At 40.0% G+C, this 22,596-nt stretch overlaps 1 protein-coding gene across 2 annotated transcripts in view; it reads right to left on the bottom strand.

Annotated features, from left to right (window-relative positions):
* soga1 (suppressor of glucose, autophagy associated 1) overlaps window positions 1–19,735 on the bottom strand; it is an 88,061-nt gene extending 68,326 nt beyond the window's left edge. For both annotated transcript variants that reach the window (XM_034877927.1, XM_034877928.1), the window contains exons 1-3: window positions 18,373–19,735; window positions 13,675–13,776; window positions 13,225–13,347 (exon numbers count right to left, since the gene is read on the bottom strand). In XM_034877927.1, the coding sequence (XP_034733818.1) occupies window positions 13,225–13,347; window positions 13,675–13,776; window positions 18,373–19,368 (1,221 nt within the window). In that variant the 5' untranslated portion in view covers window positions 19,369–19,735. The remainder of the gene's footprint in view (window positions 1–13,224; window positions 13,348–13,674; window positions 13,777–18,372) is intronic.
* Between the last annotated feature and the right edge of the window lie 2,861 nt (window positions 19,736–22,596).

The following is a 22,596-nucleotide window of genomic DNA, read 5'->3' as shown; positions in this document are numbered from 1 at the left end:
AGATGTTCAATCATACCTTTTGGTAATCAAAAAACCTTCAATACGAAAAGGATTTGAAAAAAAATGCAGACAAAAGAGGCAATTTGCTTTAATAGATGTCAATTTAACACTTTAAAGTAATTGCTTAAGCTCAATTTAAACTAAAACTTTTATTCTAAAAGGCTGTATTAGATTTGATGAAATGAAACTTTAGTGATTGCAATCGGGAGCAGAGTAAATAGATATATCAAGTTTTTAGAAAAAAAATGCCTGGTTAAATCAATCTCTCAATAGCTCATTAAAGATACTTTATTAAGTAATTTAGCTCAATACTGAGTTAATCTGCGGGAGAGGGTCTTTAGTTTCTAATGATTTAAGAGTTTTGTGTTAAAAAATCTAACATTTATGTTAACAATCATTGAGAGTAGGCCTTATTTATCACTGATATTCATTGTGTTATGTATTTTGTACTTTGATTTGGTTCCAGCTCCAAAACGCTGTGAAAAAACACATAAAGTGGTAACAACACAGAACCACTGCTCTGCACAAATGGCCTGCCAGCTCCTTTCATTTGATTATATGGAAACAAGGTGATAATGTCAGTCAATTCAAAGCACAGCATAATTTGGTAATAAAATGATTTGGTAATTTATGTGCCCAAATGACTATGTGGACCAGCAACACTTCTGAAAAGTGCAGACAAATGTAATGTCAGACATAAAAAAAACATACCTAGAAGACATTTAAAAAAAAAAAAGCAAGTTTGCATCTGGATAATGTGTGTTATTCTATGAAAATGTTACCTTTAGTAAATCTATTATATAATATATTCTGCACACAGTGTGAAAGGAAGTTTGCAACTTGGGTGTCACTTTTATGAGAGAAAAGATTTTCTCACTGGGAATCATACAAATTGTAATTATATGTGAGTTGATGTCTGCATGTGCAGTTGATGTGTGTGTGTGTGTGTGTGTGTGTGTGTGTGTGTGTGTGTGTGTGTGTGTGTGTGTGTGTTTCCCAACGGCACTACTAATCTGCAATATCTCTCTGAACACAACTTGTAAATTTTGCTGTGAGCCTGTGTGCCAGAATATGAATGTGTGTTTCTATGTCTGTGTCTGTTCTGTATGCGCGTGTTTGTGTGTGTGTGTGTGTTTCACAATGATCCTCTGTACTGCCCACTCTCAATGTACCAAAAGGCTGCCTGAGCTCCACTATGAGCCAATTCATTTTGTAATGTGTGTGTGTACTTCTTTTTCTTCTCCTGAATTTCTCTCGGTTAATTAAATTCTTCAATAGTTCCAGATAATTTCCATTGTACTGTAGTCATTTTTTCCACTTCACCACTAACCATTAAATTCTCAATTTTATTCATATAAAATCATTAAAAGATCTGACAGTTAGAAGATCTTTGACAGTTTAAATAACTTAAGTTAGGTTACAATCCTCTGATTTACAATCAAATGTATGCTATTAGTTGGTTAACTGAAATCCAGTTAATTACAGCGATATTATTTGCTGGTCTAAACACACACCTCTCTAATGCCAACACTGTTGTTCACATGCCGAGTGCAGTATTTTGACAGTCAGTTAACTTTCACACTCTACTGCTGACTTCTAATTTAAAAAATTCAGTCAAAATGTTTTCCTGAGGATGTCTTTATTCATTTATAGGTTTTCCAAGCTGTCACTGCAGCCTTCGCGCCACCTTATTTTTCCAGCTTTACAGTAAGCAGCTCTTCCTTGTCATATTGTGTATTGAACTGTAGGACAACTACATTTGTCACTGAATAATAATGCTATCCTACTGATAGTGGTGTAGGATTAGAAAACATTTATGTGTCGATCTGGAGGGGAGTTATATTTATTTTATAAGTTAATATAGAGGAAGTCAATGTATAGAAATAACTCTTTAATGTATAGATTTCTTGTTACGGATACAACAAATATATGATGAAACTGATGTTGTTGCATCTCATGTGTAGACTGAAAACAACACTGTCTGGACAAATAATCGAATACGTTCAGGTTTTATTGGACTGGAAGTGCGTGACAATACAAAGAGATGTAACTCATTGGATTTTCCTAAAAATGTACTTCTTTTGCGATGGTTGTGCAATTTTGACTGTTGCCACAACTAAAATCCCTGAACAGCCTGGTGCTGTCTAGTTCCTGGGGGCTTAATTCTATGGAATATAATGTATATTCCAGAAGCAGAAAATCAAAAGAAGATGTTGTCAAAGTCCTGCTCACAATGTTGGACTGGCAGGCTCTCTCTGGGGGTTGCGGTGCAGAAACACAACAGCAGTGAGAACACAGTATTAAATATGGATATGAAATATGAAGATCCTTGGATCTCGCAAATCACCACTTTAACCAAAAGGCAATTTGCTCCATGTGTCTCTCTCTTGAGCAGATGAACAGCACACTTTAACATTGGCATTTGTGTATTAAAAGACACTGATAGATGCTTAAAAGCCCCGGAGCTTTATTTGGATTGAATCTGACAGAAACTGTAATTGATTTACACTGTGTGCTTACTTTTGATCGGTGAATCAATATTTGAAAGAGAAAACGGCTTTTATTAATGGGATGATTTCACCACTGCAGGTTTATGGGTCCTCATCTCCCCTCCTCCATCTCAACCTTCTCCTCCTCTTAAACACTCCTTTGTCAGCATTTGACACTTAATAAATGCTGAATTGTTCATCTATGTTAAAGACAAACGTGTAGGAATTTAATGCCATTGAAGCTGTGGTTTTACCCAGCAACTGAACTATAGGATGTAATTAGCATTCAGCCACGGTGCTGCCTAGCTGACAAAAGGTGTGTGTGTGTGTGTGTGTGTGAGACAGAGAGAGTATGGAATCAGGAGGGTAGGGGAAAAAAACACCAGAATCACAGAGCAAGGATTTCTTGACTGTTCCTCTACTCACAACAAAACACACAACACACAAAAATAAAGGCCACGGGGCAAAACAGCAATATCATTCAACACGTGGCAGTTGAGTCATCAAATAGATCTCTTTCACACTGTTTGTGGTTTGTGTGTTTGATTACATTCAACAGCCAGTCTTGTTCTTCCTGTTATCCACACACACACACACACACACACACACACTCACACACACACACACAGTGGCAGTATGTAAACCCTCTCTGATAAAATCTACTAGGAGGAAGGCTGTAAAGAGATGACCGTTATGGAAACAAAGCAGCTGTGTGTGTGTTTGTGTGTGTGTGTGTCCACTTGTCTTTGAGAGGATCAAATTGAGTTTTAAAACATTTGTGTGGTCCCCAATCCAGGATTAATGTTAAATTTAAAGATGTTTTTATGGCATTTTAGGCCTTTATTTGACAGGACAGATTAGGCAGGAAAGGGGGAAAATGACATGAATGCTTAAGTATCACTTTTTTCATTTACTGAATATTAAAAGGGGTTTAAATTAAGGGTATTATGAAGCAATGATTAAAAAAAAGAATGTAAAGGAGAATTCTGGTCGATTTCAACACGTAGCTCTGTTGTTTGTAAAGTTGGAGTGCTGTCAGTAGAGAGAAAAACAATCAGTGCTGCCTGCACCGTGTGATCCTCCTGCTAGTTTAGAAGAACCCATGGTGCTGATTGTTGGGGCAAGGTCAGATGAGTCTGGGCATTTAAAACCTTAAGATTGACATCACCTGTTCTTTCCAGATGATGATTGTTGAGAACAATCCATGACGCTGTCAGGTCTCAGCTTTCCAAAGGGGGCGGTGCATGCTATAAACTTTGCAGAGTGCCCAAACCTTTGCAGACGCCATTTTTTTGTTTTCAGTTATTTTTTTAAAGTGTAAATGATGGAAACAAAATTTAACTTTTTGTGACATATTATACAAATGTTTTGTCATTTGATACCTTCTGAAGATTTTTTCCATCTTTTCTTGGCTTCTTTATGCACATTAATACAAATTTTTACCTGGGGTGCCGAAACTTTTGAGCACCACCGTATCTTGTCAAGGGTATTTTCCTTTTTGACAGAGGCTAGCAGTTTCTCCCTGATTGTGCTATGCTAGGTTAAACATGCCATCGACCCATCTCTTTTTGAACCTACAGAGGTGAAAGTAAATTATGTCTTCATCCAACTACTAACAAACAAACTATTTTCTTCTGAAATGTCAGAGCATTAGAAAATTGTCCTCTACATTTAAAACCTGTTTAGGAGCTCGTTGGTTTAGGAGCAGTGGCACCTCCAGTGTTGTCTCGGGGGACTTCCAGAAAAACACCTACTGTACTGAAACATTAATGTCTTATGGTGTGGGAGGAAACATGATTCAGTCAGGCCTAATGGGGTTTGAAATCAGGACCTTTTTGCTTTGAAGCAACAGCAACAAACACATAGCCACTCTGCTTCAAATTAATTTATCGCACCACTTTGCCCACGTCAAAAAACAAGGTCAGCAGCAGATATTTGCTGTTTTAAAATGTAACTTGTGGCTAAAAGTGTTTCCAGTGATTTTGCCATGGTGTGGGTTTTTATTTTCAAATTTACCAAGAACATCAACAATTGAATTGTAGAATATATATGTTGGAACCACGAACTTTTTCATGGGTGCTCTATTATAATATACTATATAATATTTATACTGATGCTCAATCTGACAGAAACACTCTTTCAATCTGTAGTTATATTACCTCAGCACTCTTTAGTGGCTTAGGCCTGCATGTTGTTGTTGTCAAATCACAGATGATGACTCCACTGAAACTGAAAAGCATCTGAAGGCTTACAGTCAACCTTGGAGGTCACTATATTGTTGTTTTTAATGAGCTAGGAAATATGCTTACAAAGTGTGGCTCCCTGTAGACTTATCAACCTGCTGTTCAGCTGAACCTCTCAGTTTATCATAGAGGAGAGTACTGCATAATCAGCTTGTGGTCAGATAAGGCAGTGTTTGTCAAAAAAAATTACAATCACACCAATGGTTCTTAAACGGAAGACAAACCAAAATAGGCTGTTGCTCTGTCTCCATACAGATCGGACAAGTTTCATTGCATTTTCTGTTGCAACTCACAAATAACAAATGAAAAAAGAAACTTGTGCTCAGTGATAAAATAAGTGTAAATTTCTTTCATTTAAGCATTAGAACAACTAAAAAATGCTCCTGATTATAGCTCCAAGTTTATAAATTTGTATTCTGTTATACTATGTGCCTTAACATGACTGTCCTCCAATCAAAAACAACCCCATAGATTGTTGGGTCGCAGCAATCACAACCCATATAAGTTGTTAGGCAGCCCCTAGGCCCCACATTTTTGATTATCTACTTGTTATGTCTCTTATCCACACGGTAGATTTCCTGTAAAAGCCTCACATTGCATCAGTTTATCAATGCTGTTTTTGTGTGAGTAATGTCATAATTTCATAATGGCACAGCCACTATAGCAACTTTAACTTCAAGTCTGCTCAAAAGAATTGCAAGATTTTACAGGAGGCTGTGAGTAACTCTGATGTACTGTAGCCCTGGGGTTGGATTACTTTTCATCCTGTTGACCTTTTTGACATTCGTCCAAACATCTGGCTTCTCATCACCCAATTAGAGGATGTTACATCACAAGCAAAATGCTCTGTGTCTATATAGAACACAATTTTAAGTGTGTGAGAGAGAGAGAGAGAGAGAGAGAGAGAGAGAGAGAGAGAGAGAGAGAGAAACAGACAGAGGGACTTAGCGAGAGAGAGACAGAGAGAGAGAGAGAGAGAGAGAGAGAGAGAGAGAGAGAGAGAGAGAGAGAGAGAGAGACAGTGGCGTGACAGCTGTTCCGGTACAGTCTGTTATCCATCTATCTTTGGATAAAGAGAGAAGAAAGAGAGAGAGGTGGAATGTGATGAATTTCCACAATCCTTGGCATGTCAGTTGGCAGTTGGAAAAGTGTGCTCTCACCTCCAATATGAACACCCATCATCCAGTCCATCCATCCGTTCATCCATACTTTACATACATACTGTACATACCAGCATTTATCCAGAGTTGTAGATACAGTACTTGATATCATAGCACTACTATGATATCAAGCATTATGTACAATATAGTAATAGTATTTGCAGTAGTACTTGATAAGGCTACTGATTGTTTTCCGTATCGATTTATTGCCAAATTCTTCTTTCCAAAAATTACTCAAGTTGATAAAATGTCAGAAAATGGTTTAAAATGGTTCCTAGGCAATGGCGTTTTAACTTCATATTGCTTGTTTTGTCAACCAACAGTCCAAAACCAACATATTCAATAAATGATCACATTTGAGAGGCTGGAACCAGTGAATTATTTTCTTTTTACTTGATAAATGAATTAAAAGATACATTGATTGTCAAACTTGTCAATTCCTGTGGATAGACCTTTCGGATAATCAGCTAATCATTTGAGAGCAATTAAACAGCAATTTCCAATAATTGTTTAGCAAATTAAAAATTAGTTGCAGCAGCAGTTTCAAGCTTTTGGATTTCTCTCATTCTAAAACAGTGTGCATGGTGCTCTATTGAGATGCTTAATCATAACCAACTCATTTTTCACATTCAGACACTGTAATTTTCATTCTCATTTTCAGTAAAATGCTGCACTATGGAGCCCATCTGTGGTGAAGAAGAACTACGCTGCAACATAGCTGACTAAAATACTGTTAAGAAAAGTTTTGATTTTGATCGGCCTAATTGTAGCCCTTATGGATCTGTTAAAAGATGTCAGGATAGGCCACAATACCAATTCTTAGGTTTGACTTGGGACATCTCTAGTGGGTGGGTGGTACCAAAAAGAGAAAAGGTACAAGTAAGGAATTAAACCGTGTTTATCTGCGCTAATGTAAGCTGCAAATGTTACCACGCCCTGTTCACTAGCAAGTAACCTATTATTATTTCCAAAGACAAGACACTAACTATTTACTACCTGTTCATGAGCAAAAACGCCCACCCTGTGGGAGCAAAGATGCTGAATTAACAAAGAGTAACAATAGTGACTCAACATTTGGTATGGGGATGTTTACACTCCAGTATCTCGATCCAAGCTTGTGTTACATAGTGTTACATTTGCCAAAATCACCTATTCTTTATCGTTTCACTTGTAAAAGCAAATCACACGGTTATAAATCTAATGATGGTGTTCCTCCATCAAAGAATGTTTTCCTATAGTTATTTTTCCAACCGTCAAAGGGTTGTATTGGCACATATAACATTTAAATTAAATCTTTATTTATAGTTAACACCGTACTATAGCTAATACTGACTTTAACAGGAACACAGAGACAAGTGGCAACCAAAGTTCCTACTGGGGTACTCACATAGAAACTGTACTTCCTACAGTGTGTGCACGACACATGGTGCAAGAGTGGGGGTTGGGATGTGTGTTGCGTGAGGAACACTTTACTGGAGCTCATACAGAACAAGAACTAAAGTTTTCACACACACACAAACACAAACACAAACACACACACACACACACACACACACACACACACACACACACACACACACACACACACACACACACACACACACACACACACACACACACACACACACACACACACCATATGGAGATGAGGCTGGGAGCTGGCCCTGTTCAGATAAATCTACCGGATACTGCTGCTTTCAAGCTCTAATTTAATGACTGTGTGTAAGCTCCTGTACTTATATCTTTGTGAGGACCAGTTTCAGTTTAAGACCTTGAGATTGAGGAACTTTTTTGAAAAGTGAGGTCCAACCCTTACTTCTTTTAAATGTCTATGCTCTCTGAAAGTTAAGACTTGGAGTTAGGCATGTCGTTGTGAAGGTTTGGGTTAGACGCTAGATAATCTATTATCTCAACTATAGCAGTATATGCTATACGTTACAGTGAGGGAGTAAGGGAGGTAGGATGATTCTAAAGTGTGTGATGCACACACACACACACACACACACACACACACACCACACCACACCACACCACACAACACTATTTACACTCTGCAGTAGCAACAGATGATGTATCTATAGTGTAGAGATGGTATGGTCATGGAAGGGCGGGTGGGTTGAAAAAACGGAGACAAGCTCCATAGCCAAGTAGAAGGGACAATACAATTAGAAATGTTTGGACCTGGTTTTAAAAACAATTGACAGCGTCAAATAATTACATTTACTCGCTGTATATATAATGTTTACATTACCAATAGCACAGACTGCACACTGGTAGCACGTGTAGTAAAAATGTTTTACACAGCACTATATAGCTTTCCTGGTTTACAGCTACCGCTGTAGTGGTCTGTGCTCTCTCCTTATATGGACAACCAGCAACTAGCTATGCAAAACTCATCCTGGACCACTCTCCATATGGATTATCTTATGAGACAAAAACAAACATAATTTCCAAACTGTTGGATATGCTTTTAAAAGGATGTGTTCACTCAAACTACAAGCAAACACATTTTCTCACTCCAAATATCTAGTTGAGATCGTAAGTTTTGGGTAGTTTATAGTTGGCCCTTCAAGGGGAATGCACAACTGATTCTCTCTGGAGATAAGGTGAAGTACAACTGCTGTGTTGACATCATGAATCCTAACAACTATTTCCTCTATATGTGTGTGTGTGTGTGTATCCAGATGTCTGTAGCCTGTGGGAATGAGAGACGTGTGTGAGTAGGACAGGAAATGATGTCAGACATTCTAATGGAGAGTTAGATAGCCAGCCAGCCAGCCAGCCAGCCAGCCAGCCACACACACACACACACACACAGTCAGATGTCACACGCGAATGAGAGCATGTGAGGTACATAAGAAGGTTTAAGTCTGCGTGTGTGTCGTGTGCATTTGTACGTAACTGAGGGCCCTAAAGCATCAACAGCAGTTTAGCCAATTACTTTTATAAAGCAGCTCAGTGTAGAGCTGCTCAATGAGTTCACGGTCAAGTTTGACTAGGACGTGTCCAACAGCAAGACTTTACCTTCTAACAGTGTGGAATCCTTTTTGAAACATCGTGTCATCGCTAGGGCTGTAATCAACCAAAGAAAATCTTGGTCGACTCAAGTCGTGAAATTTTCGGCAAAATGTTGACTGGGGGGGGGCGGGGGTGCGTGTGCTTAGGGGCGCGCAGGGGCGGAAAAAAAATGCAAGATTAAATAACTGTACTGTCCCGCAGTACTTGTCCTTGTGGGGTATTTGCAGTTTATCAAAACGTTTTTGACCTAATTATTTTGCACTAAAATGACACTCATCAGTCGGCTCTGACAGCGCTGCATCAGCGCTCTGTGTCCTCGCACGGAGACACGAATAGACTATTAGTTTAAAGCTTTTATTCTTACTCGTGCTGACGCTGTATATTGACAAGTTTTTAAAACCTCAGCCCTCCACAACAGCAATGGGCCTCATATCCTGAGCAATAAATTCGACAATTCCTTCCGTTATATTTGGTAGGCTTAACATCCAGCGTGGTGTGGGTGTGTCTGGGGTACGCTACCATAGATGCGGGTGGGTGCGCCGGTAGTTATGAAACGATTATTAGACTATGAAATATGCCAATTCTGATATGTTCATATAGCTAGCCTACTCCAAACAGACAGGGCAACCTAACGCAGACAAGTTAGCTTGCCGTTGTTAGGTGATATGCCGTGTTTGTAGTCGAGCTGCAATATGCTAACTGTTGCTTGCAAACTTTGCATTCAACTTTTTCCCGTTATCTATTTTTGTAAAATGCTGCCACACTGGCGATGTCTTCGACATGGTAGAGGATGAGTGACTAGAAATTAAACACTCACAATTAAATAAACTTTCAGCAAACCACTAAACCAAGGCTTTCTAGTTCTTTCTTCAATCTGTCCTCAGTGGGTCGGGCTAATCCAACAAAAGAGAAAACAGGGGGGGTGTTCTGAAGACAGACTGTTACCTGTTAAACAGGGATGCTCTGAAAACACCCCCATTAGCAATTAGTGCTTTCCACCCATAGATAGTAGCGGTTTATGCTTCCACCTGATGAAATAACATGGCAAAAAAATCGGCCAATCAGAATTTTGGTCGAGCCAGAACGTATCGACCAATGAATTGACTGGTCGACTGGGAGAATACAGCCCTAGTCATCGCCCATTTCACATCACTACATTTGTCTTGCATAGCAAGGGCATTTATTGTTTTCCTTTGGGGACTTTCAGTAATCAGCGTAACAATCACCAAGTCATTTAAGTGTTCTACCAAAAAAATATTCCCGACTTTTTATTCAATTTTTAGATTTGTACTTCTTCAAAGAATGGCTCATTTACTGTAAAGTCTAGCAATCAGCATCTTCCTGCAGAAAGAATTAAAAACCTCCGGATATATATGGACATTAAATGCAAGTGAAAGTAATTTAAAATCACTTTTTTTTTATTTAAAATTACCTGCCTGCTAAATATTAAAGTTGCTTTTGTCATATTGCATCCTTTTCTGTAGCCATTCACAGTTATCATAACTAAAGGGCTTAAATCAATTGTTCCCAACTTTTTGGGCCTGAAAACTGTTAAATACAAAGAAATGTGGGCTTGCAACCAAATATTCAGGTTGCATCTATCTATGATCTGTAAGGGAAGAAAGTTTTCCCCTTCTTGTATTTTTTGATTTGAGTATGTTTAGAGGTATTTTCTTCTCAGATACCTATCTTATTAAACCCCTTTAGATTCACCCAGAAGAAGCCTTGGGGGGATCCCCCCAAGGTGGAGGGAGGACCATCTATCCAGTCTCTTTCCAATCTGTACTACTAAATAAAGCAGAAGCAGTTAATGTATTGTCAGCATGCAAGTTAGCTTCACAGATCTATTATGTGGTAGATAATAGCTTATGCTTTGCTGCTTGCTAAGGTGAGGTAGCTGAATATGATTGTTGGCTGGTGCTTGTTGGGTTAAGGAGTATGCTGCCAGTGATAGCAACGTGCTAAAAGGCGCAGGTGAGTGCATGGAGTGGGTGCAGGTGAAGCATTCTTGGTTTTTTGGCCCCGTCTCAACGAGTTGCACTAGCATTTAACATCACAACAAATAGTATGTTGGAGACAGATGGAGGATTTGGATGTCTAGAAACCCACATCTTTTACAGCTGCTACTTTTAGCATTCATTCTCATGTTATACTTAATACTTAAAGACATTAAGCACATTCAACAGTTTACAGTCATTGTCATTTATTTTTACTGCTAGTTAAGTTATTTTCCAGTAGAGCTGAATCAGTATTGAGTCATAGAGGAGGGAGTGAGTGTCTAGTATTATAAGGCTAATGCTAAAGGCACCAGAATAAACAGAGAGGAGTGACTGTAAGAGGCTGGCAAAAAAAGAAGCTTAACATGGGATTAACACACACACACACACACACACACACACACACACACACAAACACACAAACACACACACAGAGTAACTTGACCTTCTGTCGGAGTCTTGGCTCTGGCGACAAGACAACACAATCAGCCATGTTTTGTGAGACAGGTCAGGTTTGTCTCCTTGCAGTGTATATGTTTTAATATTTTGTGTTTAGCCAACAGATGCAGACATCACTTGTTTGTTTCTTCAAGTTTTGTCTTCCTGTTTTCTCCATTATTTGTGACATTATTCTCCCACTCCTTATCCCATTGCAACAATTGGCTACTAAAGATTTAAATTCAAGTCAGACCTCCATTCAAATCATCTAATCCTTTCTGAATACCTTGTTATCCCATCCTCTATTTTTGTTTCTGTTTCTTTCTTTCTCTTGGTTTCTCTATTTTTTGCATTTCTGTTTTTACTTTATGTATTCCTCCCCGGGTCATCCTCCCTCTCCGATTGGCTGATTTGAATTTTCAAAAAGTGACCAATCCCCTTTTTCCCCCCCCTTCAGAGACAGAATGTACACTCATCCTTTTCCCTCCTTCCTTCCTTCCGTCACAACCAGATTGTGAGACAGCAGCGGAGAGACAGACAGCAACAGCCGGCGGAAAGCCCTTGGAGAGTGACATTACGGTCTCACTCTCGCACTCTCTCTCTCTCTCTCTCTTAGGGTATAAAGACCTCATTGTATCCTCTACATGAAAAAATGTTGGCGGAACGCTGTGAATTTGACGGAGTGTAACCATATAGTCCAGGGTCACCGTGACAAAACACACACACAGAAGCTTTACCCTGCATTCAGTTTGTTTTTGTATAAACGGCCTTCACCCGGAATTCCGTAAGTGATAGGGACAACTGGTGTGTATGTGTCCTGTAAAGGACGCTAGTTAAACAGAGTGTTGTCTATAGGTACATTTGCTTGGGGAGATGGTCATTAATGCTGGTTTCATTAATGCTTGGTTAAATGTGCAATTGTGTGTCAATTGGGATTCCTAATGCGGCATTCGGTGTTTCTTTCAGTGTGATGATTTGTATATATAGGATATATATTTTAAACAGGGAAATTCCTTAAACAAATTAGAGGAAGCCTGACCTCACCACATTCTCATGACTTTAACAGTGTGAAGGAGAAGGGTCAAAAGAACAGTCTCAAAATATGTAACAAATACGCACAGAAGGAAGGGGACGGGATAAGGAGGAGGGAGGGGCAAGCTAGTCTCATTTTCTTTGAAAATACTTTAAATGTAAACAAAAATTTACATCACCCAACATCGCTTACAGCACCTTTAAGGCAAATCTGAGTGGCTTGTTAAATCCCATTTTGTCTAATCAAGGTAGCCCACAAAAACTTGACTAGTTTGTCTTATTTTACAGTTTGTGGGTTAGTACGAACTCTAGATACACAAATGTACTGTATATGCACAAGCCCCCAAAAAGTGAGTTTTATATTCGGTCACGTAACGATCAATTTACGGTATACTATTCAGATCACGTTCACTAGCTTTTGAGCAAAATTGCAATAGCAGAACTTAAATGAAATTTTTGACACAAGTGGATCTTTATCTACTTAAAACTTAAACTTAAATGCCTAGCTGAGAGTGGCCTTATGAAGATTAAGATAACACATCTATTTATAAACATTTACATACAAACTGAGTTAGTTCAAGCTATATAAGCTTCCTTGCTATTTTTTGTATTTGTTGTTAACTAAGAGCTCAGTGGTATGGTAATAGAGGCTACGCACTTCAAAATCAGTAAATTAGATTACAGCCACACTAGGACATCTTATTCTAGATCTCACTTTGTCTATCCTGTTTCACATATTGTATACTGTATATCTTTTGCGTAAAGCTGAGAAAGAACTTAAGAACCTCTTCCAGTTCCACATTTAGCCATTTCAATCACTCTCTCTCTCCAACACGCCAACACTTACTTTGACATCTTGCTCCAGCGTTCGTATCAGTTCTCCATCCACTTGCCCTGTTTGAGCCACACGGAGAGAGCGTCGCTCTGCCTTCCTCAGCCGGTACTGCAGGATGCGGCAAGTCTTATTAGCCTAAGAAACAGAAGCAAGTGTTTGGATGATGTTATGTGTAATCTATCTAAGCCCTTTTTGTTACTTTGCTTCATGTTATAGCACCTTCAAGGAAGATTTGGCTTGCAGCAGGCATTACAATTCCAAAGAAGACATGAAGACATGGCCTTATGTCACACCTCTTGCTCAAAGATAACATTCAGAACATTTTTACTGGCCTGTTTCAAAACATGTTGCAGCCTCTGCCTGTTTTATACATTCAAAGTTCCAAATCAGGATATTACACCAAAATGAGAGCACAGATTCAATGAGTGTGCTTTTAGTCAGTCTGTCGTCCCACAGTTGTACCTGCTCCAGCTGTTGCCGTAGGTCCTGCAACTGGTAGACGTCATCCTCCATGTACATGTCCCTCATCTCCAGCATCTCAGACCGCAACTCCTCCATCTCATCCTGGAGAGAGTGGAGAAGAGAGAATGTATAAGTGAATCTATCATTTTAACAATCCTCCTCTGATTTCAACCAGCAGGGGAAAGAGATGTTATGTGTTATAGAGACAGCTACCTGACTGTAAGTGTTGACAGTATTATGTACACATATGTGGACCATAAAGGGAATCATTTAATGTTTAATAGTAGTCATTAGAGCTTTTAGCATCTTTGTCATAGATGGAAGACAATCATCAAAAATCATCATCCATTAACCTCGTTTCTAATCCATCCCATCAATTGCTGCTCGCTATTATTAGCAGTCTTAAGTCTTTGTCTACATCATCCTTATTATCAAGATAGCTATTACAACAATTAGTATCTTCAAACGAACTGCTGTGTAATATCCTCTCAAGTCAGATAAAAAGGGGCCATCAGAAATAGAGATCTACATGAAGTAAGTAGCAGAATGACATACTAAGTAACATTTGATACAGTATTGATTCCCCTTTCTTTCTCCCGCCCAGGAGGTCAAAGATGACCTTAGATTAAACTCTCAGCAATCCCTTCAGGAAAACTGAGATCAAGTAAAAGAAATTCCTACACTCTACAATATGAAGTAAAAATAAGTAGTAAACACGTTTTTAAAAAGGTATGAAATCCCACTAAAACAATCAGCCAGTATGTGATCTTAATGTACAGTAGTGTATTTATCTACCTATCCTATAGACATCTTGGAGATGAAGTAATCATTTCAGCTTAATACATGAATTGCCTCCTTAATCTGAATCACATTCAAGGTGCAGCTCTTGTACAAGCGTTTACGTCTGCACTGAATTGAAACACACCCCACCAGAAAAAGTCCAGTTGCAAGGCTTTATGGGACAGCAGCTAGGGTGTTACACAATGATGTGCTTCCAAGAGTATGCACTATGTGTTGTGTGGGATGTGTAAGCAAAATACGGAGTACAAGTGACTGTAGTAGTAGCACTGTCAAAATGCGGGTCAGCCTCTGCATAACTATCCTCTGGATAACTCTGTCTGTGTGTGTGTGTGTGTGTATGTGTGAGAGAGAAGAGGTTTGTTGATCAAGCTGAAATAAACTGCAGCAAGGAGCAGAGCAATCTGCACAACACTGACCACTGTGCTACACCTTTGCAATACAGAGGAGAGAGGAGGCAGAGATGAGAAAAGTAGGAAAAAAAGAAAGGTAAAAAAGCAAAGACAAAGGGGAGCTGAAAGAGTAAGACAGGGAAGTAAAGGAGAAGAAATAGAAATGAAATAAATATCAGAGAAGTACAGGGACGGTAGGATGTGAAAATAAAGGAAACAGGAGAATGAATAGGAAAGGGAAGGAGAGGAAAGAAAGAAAGAAAGAAAGAAAAAAGAAAGAAAGAAAAGGAAAATAACAGCCTCTTTCACCCTCTATGGGACATACAAATGGGGTAGAAAAAGAAAAACCAGGGATTGTAAAAGCAGAAAAAAAGAAATGTAGACAGGGATGGAGATTAAAAACAAGACAGCAGAGAGTGAGAATGTGAGGACACGAAACGAGGGAAACACATGGTAATATGGTGAGAGACTGAGAGAGAGAGAGAGAGAGAGAGAGAGAGAGAGAGAGAGAGAGAGAGAGAGAGAGAGGTGTCCTGCTGACCTGATTTACACAGCGAACTAAAAAAGAACAGGGAAGATTGTTGCCGTCATGTGAGCAATCAGCCAGTCAGGAGATTGAATTAACCAATCAGCTGTTAGATCTGAGTGAGCCAGACATGGTCAATATTAGAAAGCAGAACTCACAAACATCTGCTCTGATAACGGTCCATCTAACTGCTGTAGGACAGAACAAGGCCAGCTGTTACCCCCATGTTTCCAGTATTTGTGCTAAGCTAAACTAAGCTGGAAATGGGCCACGGTCTTAAACAAACACAGTGGATGTTGATGGGTTTCATGTTTTTTTTAACCAGGAATTGCCACTGAGACTACTGAGGACACATAAACATGACAAATAAACACAATAGTGTCTGTCTGTCACGTCTTGTTTATTAGTGTCAGCATACCAGAGAATAAAAAAAAACTTAAAAGCAGAGTGATTGTAAAGCATTAAATAGAAGTTAACAATGACTTCAAGATTCGGAAAATTTGGTGCCCAGATAGCTCAGTTGGTGGAGCGGACGCCCATGTGTAGGGGCGCAGCAGGACTGGGTTCAACTCTGACCTGCAGCCCTTTGATGCATGTCATTCCCCCTCTTTTTCCCCTTTCATGTCTTTTGCTGTCCTGTATTAATGGCGGTCTAAAATGCCCCAAAAAATCTTTAAAAAGAATTAGATTCTGAAAAAAAATTTCAGTGACACATACAATTTCATCAGAGGATATTGAGCAGATGAACTGTTTATCTGTACTACCATGGCAATTCTTCGTGATGTAAAATATTGTGAAAATTGAAAGATATGAGTGAGTAACTAGGCTAAAACAGTCATGTATACAAGCTACACCTGCTTAGATGCTCAATTAGTATAAATTGTAGTCAAACAAGACAGAGATTCGTAAAAAGAAAGGCTCAACTTTGTGACTCTGTCTGGTTGGAGGCCAGCAGTAACGCCCTGCATGCCGTTTATCATGTCTAAGTACAGCATGTGGACTCAAGTGATAATTTAGTTATTTGTTTGGGTTCCTGCTGAGCAAAGCTGCTTTAACATGGTGTGTGAATGTAGGAATGACAAACAGAATCAATCAAACTGCTGTTAGCATGCTGCCTAGCAATAAGTAATAAGGGATGAGGGTAGCCGGGAGATTTGATTGTCTACCAACCAAGTTCCCTCACAGTTTCAACATATTGAGCATTAACAACGTACACAATGACATTTAATTAATAATTACAGAGATTTCAGCAGCTGTTTTACTTACTGATTAAATGTCACACAGTCTGCACCAACAAACAGTCAGCCTATTGATATGCACTACAGGATGCTATAGTTGAACATAGACAAGTCTGCATGACAGAGAAAAAGGATGAACATTGTGAGTTGGAGAGTGTGGATTAGAAGCTGGATCTAGAAATAAATCTGACACAGAGCGAGAGACTGAGGGGGTGCCTGACAGCACAGCAGCATGTTGTTTTCATCTTCTGATTACTAACCAGGTGTTCCTTGCAGCTGCAAAAACAGACACAACCACACTCACTTCACTGCCAGGCCTCCCATGAGGCTTTGGGGTGGTCCAATAAGGTAGCTCTGTTATATGCTGTCCTATATATTCAGGCAGCAGCTGAATAAAACTGAGAAAGCAGGTCTTTGAATTTTTTTAACATCTGAAAAGACCTTGACAAATCATGATTTTAGAAAGACAGCACAGATAGGGCAACAGCTAATGATTATTTCCATCAGAAAATTGTGAAAAACTTCTTCAAATTGCTCAACTTGTCCCTACCAACAGTCACAAAACCCTAGCTATTCAATAGTCTTTGATGTAAAAGAAAGAAACGCAGCAACTCTTCCCAACTGAGAAAATGGAACCAGCCAATGTCTGAAAATGTTGCTTGATTAATGGCTAAATATCAACTACTGATCACTAAATCAGGGCTACATAACAATGTGGATCAATAATCCTAATTGTTTTGCTGGCTAGAATAACTAAAAGTAACAATTAAGGGAATAATATTGTATAAATCAAGATTATTCTTTTGTTTTCTTCAGAAATGTCGTTTCATGTCAAAGGCATCATGGCTCATGTTTACAAGAGCAGCAAGTGTGATTAAAAAAAGTGAATGTATTATGTTGCCATAGTTATCAATAAGAAACCCTTCTGGTGTGTGGAGCCTTCTTCATGATGAAGGTCCACCAATAATCTATTCTCCAACATTGTTGCAGCAGAGGTCCCAGAGAACAGATGTGGTGGTCCTCCTGTTTAGACTGTGGCTCAATCACCCTCTACAATCAATATCTGACCTTATCGGCATGTCTGGTAACTGCCATTTACTTCTTAGGGACATGCTAAGATAATTGATCTTTTGCCTAATCAATCACTCTCAAGTCTGGATGGAGCTGCTCCACGTAACATTCCACCGCCTGCAGACCTGTGGGAGCTGAGAGATGCCTTTAGTACCAAAATCTGATGACATACAATCCCACTGTGAGGCCTTGATGATGGTGCAGTGATTCTCTGGTTACTGTTTTGAGTGCTGATGTATTGGTGTTTGTCAGTTCGACAGATCAATGGAAAATGGCGTACTGTTGTTGATTTTTGGAATACATAATTTTGACAATTTTGTGTAAAACTAAAAATCTTATCTGATACCTTGGTAAATTAATAGCCCACACACACTTCCATCATGTGAGTTGGGGTAACACAACTGACAACACTGGCTGCCAAATTATGTTGGAATAATTATTATGTGTGTAGCCTTAGATGACATCCAAAGGCATATCTAAACTGGGAAACAAGTAAGAGTGAACTGGTAAATAAACCCAACAGTAAAAAAAAAAAAAAAAAGGATTTTGTCTTTGCATCTTGGTCTAAAGCAAAATGCCAATGAAAGATAGCCTAATCGAACCAATTATTTACCATGGGAAATCCTAATTAACACATTCCTAGTTGACACTTATATAGGTCAGTTGGACTTACTTTGAGGTAATCATTCTCAGATCTCAGCTCTTCTATTTCCCGGACAAACTCCTCGTGCATGCCGTCCATAAACTCCTCTGTGAGGTCTGAGAAAGCCAGGGACGTGCTGGCAGGTACCCTGCTGTCAAACGAGGTGACCGAGCGTTCCTCGCCGGGGGATATGCTCCCTTCTCCAGTCTCCACGCCAACGGAGAGCCGGTCCTTGTTGTCCCTCTCCGCGGAGGAGCATCTGGTATTGGCGGCGGCTTTTCGGTTAGCTCTATCCGCCAACACGCCATCCCTGAGTGGCTTGTCTCCGTCCGGCCCACCGCCCCGGCTGCTCCTCGATTCGGCGTCGCTGCTCACAGCGTCCGCGGAGAGCTTGTTTTCCTCAGAGGCGCAGTCCGATAGCTCGGAGCTACTGGCGGTTGGGGAGAGCTTCCCGGTGGCGCATCCAGAGTCCTTAGATAAATCATCGGATCCTATGCTGGCGTCCGACACCTTCCTCCGTCCTCCGGTGCTCTTGGTCGCCTTGACCGTCTTTGACAACGCGGCGCAGGAGGAGGATTTGCCCGCCGGTTTGCCACCACCGCTCTTCTCCACTTTACCGTCCTTTCCAGCAAGACTTCCCACGGGACTGCGCCTGGAAATGCGGCTACCCAAGTGGATGGCCCCCGGCTTGACGCTCAGGGTTGGGGTCCCAATCCCTCCACGGATCTTGGTAAGCGACCAACCGGGTACATCCTTCGGTCTGGCCGGGGACGGTGCCCGGTTTATCTTCTTCTTTTTCTCGCCCGGAGGCTGAGCGGACACCATTGCAGAGAGCTCCGCAGTTTCAGGCGGGGGGTTGGGCTGCTGCTGTCCGGTCACCGCGTGCTGCGTCTGCCCACTGTCCGAGCCCTCTGTCCCGCCTCCGCTTTCCATCTTCTGCCGGAGATGGAGTCTCCGTTCCTTGGGCGAGGCGAAGACGAAGTGAGTCGGAGAGTTATGGACATCAACCTCCTTTGTTTTTGTCATTCATTCCGTTTAGGCCGAAACAATAAAAAATGAAATAAAACCTCATATAGCCTATAGTGAAACAGAAGGCAGAAGTTGGAGTGTGAATAAACAACTGCAGAGCAACACAAAAGGAGGGGATCCTCGCTCCAGCCACAATGAGAGCTCCTGTAGTGCAACAAGGCGAAGAAGCAGGAAGCGAAGTCCAAACAACAGAAACGCAACCTATCAGGCCTATTCCAGTTTATCACAAATTATTAAAAGAAAAATATTCCGCTTTGTTCTGAAAGATCCTCCCCTCCTCTCTTCAGGATATCTGTCTAGCCGGTTCCTGCTCAGAGGAGTTGTGGCTGAGAATAGAGAGGCAGTGTAGTGAATAGGTCTACTCTCTCTCTCTCTCCCTCTCTCTTTCTCTCTCTCTCTCTCTCTCCGCCCAGATAATGGGATGTAGCCCTGGAGAAGAGAGAGGGAGAGAGAGAGAGAGAGAGAGAGAGAGAGAGAGAATCTAATTTGTAGCTCTCTGTCGCCACCATTGCAGGATATTATGTAGGAGCAATAGGGCCCCTCTTAAGGAGCAGTCAAAAATAATGTGTATGGGGATGCTGTGAGAGTTGCATAAAGAGCAGGATCTAGCTTACCCGCTATGCATTAAAACCAAACGATGGGCTATATCCAATGACACTTTTTGGATAGGGGCAATTACATTTGAAATACATGTTATATATTTATATACAGGTTATTGTATGAAAAGCAATATGTATGACAGCCAGAAACCACTCCCCGAAAGTGACACTCTCTTCATCACACAATTTTGCTCCTGCCTGCACACTGTATCAGAACCAACCATATCAGAAGTGTTGACTTTGTTTAATACATATTTTCATAGACACTGAGTGAAACAGACAGTAAACATACGGTTGCTCTTTGACTGTGCCAGTGGAGCTGTCCTGTCTATGTGTTTGTCTTTGTCTTGTCTGTGTATTTGTCCATACAGTCTATGATTTTGTCATTATCATATATGTCTTGTGTTATAAAAGATGCTATAATGTGTGTGTGTGTGTGTTTAGTCTTTGTCATATGATTTCCTATTTGTATGATGTCCTATGTATTGTGAATGATATCTGATTGTAAAGATAGTTTTAATGACCTCAGGAAGAATAGTTGCTAATGAACAAGAGCTAATGAGGATCGTAAACAAACAAGACTGACAAAATAATCAAAGACTATATGCTTAAAACCTGGAATTGGTAAGCAATAAATAAATACAAAAAAAGCTTTTGAATTGGGTCTTTGCTGCCATTGCCACATTCCATTGCACTCTGACTCTCACAGGAAAAAATATAAAAATTCTACCAGGGAAAAGAAAATCCAAAAAACATCTTACTTTTCCTGGAAAATAAATTACAAAAAGTGGGATACCAATGATTTGTACCAGAATATGTTAAAAGGGCCACAACAATAAAAATCTACTGAATAAAACATTAAATAAATGTCATTAGTGCCAAACAGTATTTTAAATTTGGTAGTTAAAGATAATTAGGTATTCTTTTCCAATAAATATCCAACTTAATTAACTTAATATTTAGTTTTTGCCGTTTCCAACGCCTCAATCGTATTGAGAAAAGGGGAGTATGGGGTCAAGTAAACAACCATGAAGTTACAGTATTGTGGTTGATGAACCAGTCCAGGACCAGAGCAGCCTGGTGAAAACTAACATTATCCCAGGTGACAACAAACCTGGGCTGCTCTGGTCTGGTCTGAACAACTAGATTATGCAGTGCACCCAGAATTGTGAATATGTGTGCAGTATCATAGGGACCAAGAGTGTCATGATGAAGAACTCTTTGAAGACTTATTGCGGCACCCAAGGTAATCATGTGTTTGGGTTTGCTACCAATTACAAATAGTGTTTTGCATTTTCAAGAGAAGTGTTTTCCCGATGACTGACTTTTCATTCTTGAACAACGTTTCAGATATAAGAAACAGTGATGTGTTTGTACTTTTGGTGTACCTTTGTTTCAGGCATGGTTACAAAAGTTTAAACGCTTTTGTCTAACCATTCACTTTTAGTGTATAAGCAATCGGCAAAAACTGCAATGCATGAGGATATACTAATGCTCTGTCTGTACAGTATGCAGTAATCTGTATACAGACATGTTCACAATTGTTCACATCATGATTAATTCACCTCCTGCGGGATCCCATGTGCACATGGTAACAGTGCAGTAACTCTCAGGTTACCTCCCTCTATTTGTGTGTGTCTGTATTCTTGTATACCTACATTTGGGGTTCTGACAGCTTTGTAAGGCCAAAATGCTGGACCCCACAAATTTAAAGGGCTGTTTGAGGGTTAAGACTTGGTTTTAGGATTACGGTTAGAAGTAGGTTATGGTTAGGGTGAGGGTTAAGGTTAGACAATTAGTTGTTAAAGTTAAGGTTAGTGTAGGGGGAAGGGAATGCATTATGTTAATGACGGGTCCCCACAAAAATAGTGAGATGCACTGTGTGTGTGTGTGTGTGTGTGTGTGCACGTGTGTGTTTGGTGTTGTGTGTCAGATATCAGCTAGAACAAGAAGAAAGCCCAGGAAGCCCCAGTCAACACATTTTCTGATGCAGTTACTAAAACACAGTCTGCTGTACTCTCCCCAAAGCTGAATGGATACAGGATGCCTCAGGTTAATACATTCAACACTGCTGGAACCAACCTTTTTTCATAACAAACAGATAGTATTATTAAAAGCCAACAATCTAAACTAGGCAGATATATTAAATGTCTGCAGCGCATGGTAATCCCTCTTGGTACTGTTCTGGAACCAGGCGGTGAAGCTGCCTGTCACCAGGACACTCTCTATGGTGCAGATGTAGAAAGTCTTTAACACCTTGAGGGTCAGCCTGAAGTCTAGAGATGCTGCTGGGCTTTTTTCACCAAGGTGCTGACGCAATAGGAACATGATAAATCTATTTGGTATCTGAAGCTGTCCACCCTCTCCGGCGGTGTAGTCTACATGATACACAGGTAAACGCAGTATACCCGCTATAAAATCTCCAAGATTTCCATATACCCACTTAAATTTCCCAATGACATGCACAACATACTTTCCAATATTTTGTTGACATATTTTGAATTGTCGTCTGTGTTCTTTTTGTTATCATAGGCTAAATAAAGATACTTCCACTATAAATGGGTACATTAAAGTGTTTCCAAATGCAAAAATGAATATGTTACTTCACGACTTACCTGGGGACGGA

This window comes from Etheostoma cragini, chromosome 7, assembly GCF_013103735.1.
Source record: "Etheostoma cragini isolate CJK2018 chromosome 7, CSU_Ecrag_1.0, whole genome shotgun sequence".
Taxonomy (NCBI): domain Eukaryota; kingdom Metazoa; phylum Chordata; class Actinopteri; order Perciformes; family Percidae; genus Etheostoma; species Etheostoma cragini.
Note: the sequence above shows the minus strand (reverse complement) of the source record. Positions and strands in the feature narration are given on the sequence as shown.